The 11,785-nt window shown below is 39.7% G+C and overlaps 2 protein-coding genes across 3 annotated transcripts; one reads left to right on the forward strand and one right to left on the reverse strand.

Moving 5' to 3' along the window:
* The first annotated feature begins 1,044 nt into the window (after positions 1-1,044).
* On the forward strand, positions 1,045-7,548 carry fhl2a (four and a half LIM domains 2a). Of its 2 annotated transcripts, none has more exons than XM_067603888.1 (6): positions 1,045-1,148; positions 3,770-3,945; positions 4,063-4,237; positions 6,625-6,794; positions 6,934-7,120; positions 7,216-7,548. In XM_067603888.1, the coding sequence occupies exons 2-6, from the start codon at positions 3,790-3,792 to the stop codon at positions 7,365-7,367; spliced, it is 840 nt and encodes a 279-aa protein (XP_067459989.1). In that variant the 5' UTR covers positions 1,045-1,148; positions 3,770-3,789; the 3' UTR covers positions 7,368-7,548. The 2 variants fall into 2 exon arrangements, with proteins under 2 accessions (XP_067459989.1, XP_067459990.1); XM_067603889.1 differs by lacking the exon at positions 1,045-1,148 and adding an exon at positions 3,490-3,598.
* A 1,024-nt stretch (positions 7,549-8,572) lies between these two features.
* On the reverse strand, positions 8,573-11,785 carry c11h2orf49 (chromosome 11 C2orf49 homolog). Its single transcript, XM_067603890.1, has 4 exons — positions 11,632-11,785; positions 11,254-11,417; positions 9,805-10,057; positions 8,573-9,284 (listed from the first exon to the last, which is right to left on the reverse strand). Exons 1-4 carry the CDS (start codon positions 11,752-11,754, stop codon positions 9,228-9,230), a joined length of 597 nt encoding a protein of 198 aa, XP_067459991.1. The 5' UTR covers positions 11,755-11,785; the 3' UTR covers positions 8,573-9,227.

Raw genomic sequence — 11,785 nt, forward strand, 5'->3', positions numbered from 1 at the left:
CAAAGTAACGGATCAGATCGACTGACAGCACATACAGACCTACATCGCCATTCCTAGAGCCATGCCGCTAGTGTGGCTAAAAATAACCTTTTTTATACATTACACAATACGTAAACATAAATACATGTACGTATTTACACACACACAAACTGATTTAACACATTGTGAAACACTAATCTCTTTATGGTGTGCTACAAATAGAGCACTTGAATCTTAGTGGAGCACTGCTGACGCATTTTCTCGCTGGAGAGTGTCCCGGGACCATCAGGTCAAGAAAACCTGCTTTGGAGAAAGAGAGAGAGAGAGCTAGAGAGACACTTGGGATCAGAACAGAAAGAGGTGGGAAGAGCAGACGGGGTGAGGGGGGGAAAGCAGTGTGAACAAGCGAGTGTGGGGAGGAGGGTGCAGAAAATAGTGCTACAATTTTCGGAGAAACGATGGGGTGTCATTACCAGGCCTGGATATCATAGCCAACACATTGGAGGTTTGGGATTGAGTGCGTATTCCTCTGTGAGGAGAAATATAGGGAGGTAAAGACAGATGAGATATATGAGTAGGGGCAAATCTCACAGGACAACAATCTTTAACATTTGACCCTTGTCATCCTTTCCATCATATATCAAAAGCCAACAGTGTGGGGGTGTGTACGTGTGTATGTATATTATGATAACGATAAGCAGGGATACTTCTAAAGTAAAGAAAACAGCAGTGGAGAAGAATGACTGGATTCTCTCCAGGAAGCGGGATAGGGAGGGATGATATAATAAGGCTGTTGAGGGGAGAAACAAAAATATAAGAAAGATGAAGTAAAGTTAAGTGAGCGAGTGAGCAAATGAATCACATGTGAACAAATGAACGATAACAGAGTGACCTTAAAAGGCCGCATGGTCTCACTGTTGACTGGATGAGCGAGTGAAAGGGGGCTCGGGGTTATCTCTGTGAAGAGCCACTGTATTTATAGATCATCTCAAAAAAGACTCCCTGCCCCCATGCAACCCCCCCCCCCCCCCTTACATAGCCCCTCCCCCATTTTCAATTAGCCCCCGATGGGTGGAGTAATGCAATCAGGAGTAACTACAGCTCACCCGGAGCCTCCTCTCTCAGTCTGCCCCAGACTCCGCACAGGCACACACTCCTCAGACAGGAAGGTAAGACTCAACTCTGTTCAGCTGCTCAAACTATCCATCCATTCACTTGTCCATCTTTCCACCCATTCATCTTCTCACTGGGCTTCATTCGCCATGTCTTCCATTCTCCAGGACACAGCTGCTCACTGTGCTCTGGCATCCTCCTATCTGCCTCCGCACCCACCTGCTCATGATCTCCCTCTTTCCACTTCCACAGTGTCCTCACTTTTTAACCACCTCTCCCCCCTACCCACTTTCTGTACTGCTGTCACTCCCTTAGACAGCATGACAACTTCTTTTACTATATCATTTTATCATTTCTTTGCCCAAACAATGCACAACTCCTGTTGACCCCTGTTTGCAGAGGTCAATTCCACCCTTCTTTCCTCCCTCCTCATCAATCTCACACTTCCCTTTGGCAAAATTTTGTCAATGAAGGTGTCAGCTTTGTTCTGGTTAAGGTATTACAGTAGTAGTGCTGACTTTTGTTTTGGCAAACTAGTCTGTTCTTTTGCTTTTATATGACTCTAAAGCTTTGACACTCTCCAAATGCACAGAAACATACCTGTTAATAAAAGTTAGACTTTGGAGCATGTCATTTTATAGTGGGTATTGCACAGTTTAATTTGTACTGCAATTGAAGAGTGAACTGTAATGATGTAATGATGTAGAAACATGTTCAATTCAGAGCTTAATTCAATTCGACATTTCATTCCATTATCCACTTACAAAGCTATTATTAGTGGCTGTTGTTCAGACGTATTTAATTGATGAGGAATTCCTCCAGAGTTGTTGATTTGGAAGAGTAGAAAACAGATGTAAGCAAGCTGTTTGAGAGGTCTCACTGTGAGAGAAAGGGCTGGTTTGTTGTTTGCATTTCAACTAAATTTCATTAAATGGTCAGATAACATTTATTCATCTTTAAAACATCTGGAATGATGAATGAGGAGCTTTAGAATGTAGTATAAGGTTTCAGGAGAAGTGCCTTATAAAAATAACTGTGAAGACAACTGAGAGTTTAATGTGAAAATAGCATTAGCATTCTCTACCTTCAAAGACAGACATGCAGTCTTTAAGCATTGGGACCTACTGGGTCTGACTAGGCTGCACAGTGGTCAAGCGCTTGCCATCTAACTGGCTTTAGTTCAGTTTGGCATCAAGTAATTTCCACTGAGACACTCCCAGATGGGCAGCATCAAAGAGGACCTAGAAGCTAGGAAACAGCTGCATGACATGTCTGAATAGCTGAAGGTTTTATTTGTGGCAGTTCAGATTATCCTTTTTTTATTTTTAGGAGTCAGATAAATCTTATATAAGCTAGGTGAGTCATGATGGGAGCAACAGTACAATGAGGGAATGCGGGAGGGGTTGAGAAGGCTCGAAGCAGAGGGGACACACAGATTAAACGTCTCAACTTCAGCCAAATAAAAGATACTAATGTCAGCAGTGTCACAGATCTTTCACAGATCTCATGTTAGACCACTGAAGTATGAATACACAATGAACACAAATAGATCAAGGGGGAGAAGCACAATAAAACAATGAGATAAAGGGAATAATAGTAGAGGAGAGGAGCTCAATTAAAAATAGCAATGCAGATATTGAGAAGCACAGAAAGGGATTAAACAGTAGGGAATGGATGAGTGTAAGTGAAACTTTTTTTTCAGCCTCCTTATATGGTCAAAGCCTAACTGAGGAATCAATGGACATATATCACATGAATAGTAGGCTACATGTGACTATTGAAGGCAACAAGGAGTTTAAAGTCTGGAGTGGTATTGAAAGCTGTGTGTACCTTATTTTTGTCTGCTTACAAAGACAAAGAGACACACACACACACACACACACACACACACACACACACACACACACACGCACATACAGTCAAATACAGTGTATAGCCTCCAGTATCTTTGGTCAAGAGAGAGTAAGAGTATGTAGGTACAGGTGGGATAACCAGAGGGCTTAACAGGGAGACCACAAACAGCTGCAGATTGTCAGGGGCCATTATTACAAGTGCCATTCAAATGCACTTACACACAGGCACACACACACTCACTCACCCACACACACACACGATGACAAGGGATACTGTGATCTGGTGCTGACAGCTGGAGGTGAGATGATGGATGGGTTAGTGTACAGTGGCATGGTGACCGCCGGTATGCAACAGGGCAAAAGTTGACTGTCTCTGAGCAGGACTGATAGGAGTTATTTATATCCTCTTCATCTGTCACCTTCTACTTCTGTCGCTGAGAACAAGATGAAGGAGTGCTGAGAGATGAGAGAGAGAGATGAAAGAGGGTAAAACGCAACACAGAAAAATCATGCGCTTAGTAATGTGAGAACATTTATTGCCATGAATTTAAAATGTTCTCTCTGGAGTATCAAGTTGATCAGAGTCACTGAAAAGATCTCTTTGAACAGAGACAAAACTGTCTACAAGGCTTAATGTTATTTGGGTGACTGGGGTGCGTAAATCTAATCATCCTGAAAAAGTTGTTTCATGGGAAAAATGAACAAGATCAGATACCTGTCAAGAACTTCCAGCTGCTGCTTCCTGCTGAATGTTTGTATCATGCTACATACATTGTATCATGCCTTTGACATAATATTTTCTCCCCAATCTCTTTGTCTTTCAGGTGATTGACTCTGGGTCAAAATGACCGAGCGCTACGACTGCCACTACTGCAAGGAGTCCCTGTTTGGGAAGAAATATGTCCTAAGAGAGGAGAATCCCTACTGTGTGAAATGTTATGAGAGCCTGTACTCCAACACCTGTGAGGAGTGCAAGAAGCCCATTGGCTGCAACACCAGGGTAGGGATGTCACAAAATATACTGAATATAAAAAGCACTGCCACACTATCTCTGTATATCTCTCTGGGCTTCTCTGTCGTGAGCAAGTCTCTAACTGCTCATCTGATGTCCTCATAGGACCTGTCTTACAAGGACCGTCACTGGCATGAGGACTGTTTCAAGTGCTTCCAGTGCAAGCGCTCACTTGTGGACAAGCCCTTCTCCACCAAAGATGAACAGCTCCTCTGCACTGAGTGCTACTCCAATGAGTATTCCTCCAAGTGCCATGAGTGCAAGAAAACCATCATGCCAGGTAAGAAAAGTCACAAAGAGAGCAACAGATTTAAGTTAAGCACAACAGATAGCAAAAGATGCTCGATCATCACTCAATTTAAAATTCAATGTGTGTGTACATTCTGAAAACTCTCTTTCAGATTATTTATATCACATCTATTAATACAACTTATTGGGCCAGTAAAAGATTCATCCACTTAATATTGCAGTACAAGTCAAAGTTTGTATAAATACAGTACAAGAATGGATTACAAACTTGTATCATTTTATGTAGTTCAGTTCACTAACCACTCAGGCTCCAGCACCAGAAATACTTCCAGTACACCTTTGTGATTAAATGAAGTAATATGATAGATGGAGGTAGAATCAGTAGACCTACATCAAGTGTCACAATGGTGCATCTGTGAGTGGTTTACACATGACTGTCTTAAATATAAAGGATGACAAATGTGTCACATTATATGCACAAGAAACCTGCGCATGTCAGGACAGCTGTGCACAGCTTTCATTCAGGACACGTATGTTTCTATAGTTGTATTATGTGAATATGTAGTATCCTGACTGTGCTTATAGTCCATATTTTTAATAGATCTTTTAATTGATATTTTAAGGGGTTATCTGTTGCTAAACAATATTAAATGTTTCCTTTTAATACAGAGAAAAGTTTAAGGAAACATAAAAAGAGCATGGACTACATGACCAAAATCCAAAAGTTGGTAAAGTTGGAACAAGCTTTCCAGCAATGCATGCAGATGATATTTGAAATATCAAAAGAGGGATTAATAGGACAAGGTCTACTCTTCTAGGTTAAATTTGTGACTTTAACGTTGCCCCAAGTTGTTGTAGTGTAATAATAATAATAATGATAATAGAGCACAGAGAATACAGGTTAGGTATAACTGAGGATCGTCAACATACATGGACACTTTTTGTTTGTGCACACTGCCACAGTTGGGTGGAACATCAAAATGTACTAACGTCATTTTGTTAAGAGAATTTCTGGTACATAATATGCAAACTAAATGCATTTAAATTCAATAGTCAGAACATTGGTGCATAAAGAGGCAAATAGATTGATAGATTGTTTAATGACACAAAGGCAAGTACACAATTCTAAAACCTTAGTGAAGAAATACAGTGCATGGCAGATTATGAAACCATACATACTTGTACATACAGTCTGTGCCAGAACTTTCTTCAGCTAAATGCAAACAAAACTGAGATATATTTGGCTGTGTTTTGTACAAAAGAAGAGTGCCTGAGAGCTTCTCTCTCTGTCTCTCTGAAAACCAAAAACTGAGTCAGAAATCTTGGACTCTTGGAGTGTTAAACTTTAACAGCCACAGTCAAATTAGTTACAAAGTCAGCATTCTACCATCTTAAAAACGCCACAAGAATCAGATGATTCGTGCCCAGGCAGGATTTAGAGAAGCTAATCATGCCTTCATTTCCAGCAGGTTAGATTGCAATAATGATCTTTTTTCAGGCCTCCTTAAAAAACTTTTAGGCAGCTTTACCTCACTCAGAATCTTGCTGCTGGAGTACTAACAAAGACCAAGAAAACTGAACATTACACCAGTTCTTAGGTCTTTGCACTGGCTTCCAGTAAGTCAGAGAATAGAGGTTAAAGTGCTGCTTGTCTATAAATCTCTCACTGGCTTAGAACCAAAATACATACAAAATCTGACTGTATTTTACCAAATGAACCATCTCTGCCTCTCAGTCATCAAAGAGGTCTGCTAAAATGGAAAAGCAGCATTCAGTTACCATGCACAACAGAGCTGTGACCAGAGCATATTAGACTTGCTCCAACTTTGACCACCTTTAAATTCAGGTTAAAAACGTTTATGTTCTGCACTGCCTTTGACTGAACCTAAGTATTCATACATCTTTACCTATCCTGTCATTATGGATTTTTCATTTCCCTCAAAAGTTTCTTTATCTTCTTTTACTTTGCATTTTAATGTTTTATGCCGTTTTCCTTTTTTCATGTTTTCATGCATTATGTATGAAATGTGCTGTACACGTAAACTTGCCCTGCCTTGCATTGCTTTACAAAACATAAATGCTAATACTAGAACTTCTGAGGACCATTACATCTTTCAATGAGCTCTTAGGACTGAGCAGATAATAAGAAACACTCAAAGAATAATATAACCTCTGACCTTTTAGGAAATTCCTCATATTTCTTCAGATGATACTGAAAAACCATAAAAGCTTGTTTTTCCACAAATTGTACTGGTTGTTCTAAATGTAAAAGTTTTCTCATAAGATCATACAAACACTTCCAAAACATATAATCAAATGTCTACCTTAAGATTTTTTTTCATATTTCTCAGTTTTTCTCATTTTATTTGCGTCCTTTCACTAACTTCAACCATCATATTCCCTCACTGTTATATGAAGGCTCCAGGAAGATGGAGCACAAGGGGAACAGCTGGCACGAGACCTGTTTCACTTGCCAGAGATGCCAGCAGCCTATTGGCACCAAGAGCTTCATCCCTAAGGACAGCCATAACTTCTGTGTGCCCTGCTATGAGAAGCAGTTTGCCATGCAGTGTGTGCACTGCAAGAAGGTAGAATGGCCAAATGTGCACATCACAAACTCAGAGAGAATGAGAAGTGGACCTCAATTATATTTCATTCTCACTTAAAGAGCCATGTTTACATGCATGAAAGTGTGACAATATGATAAATTTTGTTCCCTCTCATTAGCCCATCACCACTGGCGGAGTGACCTACCGTGAGCAGCCCTGGCACAAGGACTGCTTCCTGTGCACTAGCTGCAAGCAGCAGCTGTCTGGCCAGAGGTTTACCTCTAGAGATGATTTTGCCTATTGTCTCAACTGCTTCTGCAACCTCTATGCCAAGAAGTGTGCCTCTTGCACCACCCCCATTAGCGGTAATCACTAATTACTGCTGTCCCTGATTTTAACTTTAAGTTGTTTATAACATATATCTCTCTGATCTTGACTTTAACTCATTTTTCACTTTCAGGCCTCGGAGGCAGCAAGTACATTTCTTTTGAGGAGCGCCAGTGGCACAATGACTGCTTCAACTGTAAGAAGTGCTCTGTGTCCCTGGTTGGCCGTGGTTTCCTCACCGAGCGTGATGACATCCTCTGCCCAGAGTGTGGCAAGGACATCTAATTTGGTCTGAGGGACGATAGATACATCTGACTGGACAGCCGTGTTATGATCAAAGAAGACAAAGATACAATAAATACTATCTGAGCACAGAACATCTTTGCAACCTAGCATTGAATGTACATTGATATATGACATGAAATACAAACTACTAACAGTGTTATTTGGATTCAGAGCGTTTAAATGTTTTGAGAAAAAAGGCATTACTAATAAAATAAAGAGCAACATGTTAGAAAGACATTGAAAGAAGCATTTTGAAACACCAATTCTACATTAATACAGATTATCAGCTTTGAAGTGTAATATTAATAATATCTGCTTTGTGCATGAACTTGCTTGATGCTGTAATTAGTTTGTTTTGTGAATGAGTTCTGCTATAATCAATTAAATGTAATATTAAAATAAACAGTTAATCTTACAAATGTTACCTGTAGATGTGTATAAAATCACATGAATTTCAAATAAACCCATCAAGAAGGGGTTGAAATGTCTTTTTTGGCAACTTTTCAGCAGGAAATGCACACAATTGTAATACTGAAGTTGTGCAGTTTGGTGACTTTCTTTATTTTTTACCCCAATGTTCAGTTCAAGACTGCATTACATTATGTTAATGTTACAATACCTGCATATCAAACATGTCACCAAGCTGCTGACTTTTATCCTGTAATTAAATCAACAGTGATTATTTGTATTGACACAATTTATTTAAAAAAAAAACTGTCAGTACAAAGATGACATTGGCATTTGACAATTCAAAATGATTTATGAATCATGTTCCTTTGTGTTTTTGATTAACTTTTTATCAGTTTCAAAAGACAGACCTGCAAAGTCAATTAATCCATGAATGCAAATAAATTTACTTCAAAAAGACAATATCCTCTTTCTAGTCCATATTCCCTTTCTTAGTATTTCTGAATTATAAAAAGGTGGTATTCAAATGCATGAATGTAAGTTATCTGTTTCCTGTGTCAAAATGGCTACTTACTGTAGCAGTGGATTATGATCCAGCTGTATAAGAAAATCATCTCCACATCATGTGCAATATATGTACAATTCCACGCCACACTAATATTTAAAACCCCTGAATAACTTATGAAACAGGACAGAGGTTTGAATAAACCTCAGTGGAATGAAGCTCACTGAGAACAAAAATGACACCTACTTCTGGTTCAAATTTTCACACCTTCTAAGTTTCTGCAGAAACTATGGTTTGTATTTTTTTTTTTTTAAACGTACATCAGAGAAAAACAGGATGCTGTTTTTTCACAATGCCTCTTGGATATGTCCATCACTTTGACAGTCAGAGTCACACGCTATGAGATATAGCATCTGTTTCAAAATCAATCTGTCCATTCGAGTAATGGATCTACCAATTTCAACATATTAAATAAAACCCAAGCAAGAAACTCACCCTGTCACCCTTGCAAACCAGTACGCGAAGCCCTCTCACCTAAATCAACCCCTGCACAGACACAAATAGGATCCGCCACAATTTCCAAAGATTAGTCATCTCACTCGGTTTGTCTTGTAAGATGGTCTCTGTGTGTGGGCTGGGAGAGTTGCTGATCATTGATGTAAGGGCACTTGAAGTTGAGGACAGCAACAAGGAAACTTGTGACTTCAAAAGCAGGGTGATCGGAGCACCACCCCATCTTGTTCCAATCTCAAAACTGAACAAGAGCAGGGACGTGGCCTCGACATAGTTAAATAGTTTCCATCCCTTTTGGGCTGCAGTTAGTGGGATAACTGTGAAGGGGAGAGCAAAGGTAGTGGGCAACAACATTTGGTGTTCAGTGATGGGGGAAGGAGTCAGTCAGCCAGAGCATGAGCTCTCATCAGGTCTATCTAAACAGGGGTCAGAGGTCAGGGCCATGTCACGTGTTGGATCTTTTTCTTCACTTCTGGAGACTTCAGTGCACCCTGAAGAGATGGAAGATGAAACATAAAACAGGAATTACAAATAGGAGTTAATAACTTGCTAATTAAAGTGTTCTGTTTTGCACAGACTGAAAAGATTTGAGTTACAGAGACACTTGGAACTATTTTCCTTTCTGGCAGTTCAGTTTTTTCCCTGTCTATGGCTGTTTAACAACCAAGTGTGCACATGGTGCTGTGTGTATTTTAAAAGGTAAAAGTCTCTGCTATAAATCAATTTGTAAAACATGGTTTGATCTCTTGTCTACTATTCTTTGAAACTGAAAGAATTCCATTTACACAGACATTGTAAGTGAGTGTCTTTTCAATACATTGTATAACCATTGGTATTGTTCAAGTATTGTATCATTAACTGTATTATATGATTTACACTCCTAATTAGAAGATTATGTTCAAAAATACAAGCAACTGAACACAATATGGACAATAATACACAATTTCTTTGAATTAGACAGTAAATCTACACAGATGCATAACTGAGGTGACAAAAACAAAAATTCCCTACCGAGCTGTTTGCTTCTCGTTTGAGGTTTGCTGTGTCATTGCTGCGGGCAGACATCTGTATGGATGAGGAAGAGGAAGATGTGTTGCCAGATAGCTTGCGGATGGGGTTGGACAGGTTTGCAGCTGGTGGAGGTTTTAACCGGTCAGTGATTCCTGTTGACGCCTCTGGTTTCTTCACTTTTAGTGGGCCAGAGTGAGAGGAGCTGCCATCAAACACGATCAGAGGCCTTTTCCTATTGTGGTCATTACTGGAACTGAAAATGATCAAACAACAACGAGTACAATAATCAGCGGTTCACACTCTTATGTATTAATGTTGATAGCGAGGGCTCTATTCCACTATGGTATTTTGGTGACTCACCAAAGGCCTCTCCTTTCCACATAGATGTGTTATATCTGGTTATATTAGATTATAAGACATCTGTGAGAAAAATGCATATGACGATGCAAACTGCTGCTGGATTACAGTTAAAATAACTTTTTATTTTCCCCCTAAGGTTTGCATATCAAATGCTGGGTAACTGAAACACGGAGTAACGTACAATGAAGGTGAATGAAAGTCACGATGAAGCTACTGTCTACAGTGTTGGAAAGTAACTTAGTACATTTACTCAAGTGCTGTACTTGAATACAATTTTGATGTACTTGTACTTTACTTGAGTATTTCCATTTGAAGCTACTTTATACTTCCACTCCACTACATTTCAGAGGGAAATATTGTACTTTCTACTCCACTACATTTATTTGACAGCTTTAGTTACTTTAGATGAAGACTTGACACAATGGATAATATAACAAGCTTTTAAAATACAACACATTGTTAAAGATGAAACCAGTGGTTTCCAACCTTTTTAGCTTTTGACATCTTATGAAAAGTAATAGTGATTTTTACCTCTAAACTTCTCCAATATTTCACCAAAAGTCAACAATTAGAGAAAAAGTCAAAACTGAGAACAGATATGTGTATCAGGGCTTTGTTTTTTTTTCTTTCCTCTCCCATTAATCATCTCACGACCCCTCAGATTTATCTGGTGACCCTTTGGATGGACCTAACCCCTGGGTTAGGAACCACTGGACTAAACCAGCTAACTGTATATAAAGTAGTTGAAACTAGCTCCACCTCCAGCAGCTACAACAGAAACATGCTGCTCTAACACTGATGCTTCAGTATTAATAATCAAATGATGTCATGTATAATAATAAATCAGTCAGAGGGACCAAATCACCACTTTTACTACAATACTTTTAGGTACATTTTGCTGCTAATACTTATGTACTTTTACTTAAGTAAGATATTTCATGCAGGACTTTTACTTCTAGTAGAGTATTTTTACTTCACTATATTATATTTCTACTTAAGTTAAGGATCTGAATACTTCTTTCACCACTACTTGTCGGGCAGGTAATCACAGTACTGTCCATCCAGAAAGCCTCCGTGTTTGCCGGTTACCTGTCTGAGCGGTGGCTGGCCGGGGTCGGTCTCCCCCGGGTCTTCTGCATTCTTTGGCCCCAGCGGCTGTCGGGTAAAGTCCTCTGCGGCAGCGGGATGACATGCCGTAGGTAAAGCTCCGTGAGCCGGTCCCGACTCCCACAATCTCTGGTACTAACCTTTTTCTGATTCAGATAGAAGTAACTGTTAGCTCACCTTGTCATATATGATATGATATATAATATGATATGTATGAATAACTTACCCGCTGCTGATGAAACAGCTACTCTCAAACAGAAGCTACCCTGGCTGTTAGCCGGTATGCTAACACCACAGTATGTTTATTTTACCTCCACATTACATGACACTTTCTACATTTCTATCCAAACATTGACTCACCTCACTTAAAATCAGTTGTATAAACTCCTGAGACAACAGCTCAGGATGCAGTAAGAGATCCACGTCCGAGGTACTACCAGCTTTCCCATCTTGTCCTGTCGCCATGTTTGCTACTCCCGACATGCCTCGCGTCACAACAACACGAGCACAGACC

This window comes from Thunnus thynnus, chromosome 11 (genome assembly GCF_963924715.1).
Source record: "Thunnus thynnus chromosome 11, fThuThy2.1, whole genome shotgun sequence".
Taxonomy (NCBI): Eukaryota; Metazoa; Chordata; class Actinopteri; order Scombriformes; family Scombridae; genus Thunnus; species Thunnus thynnus.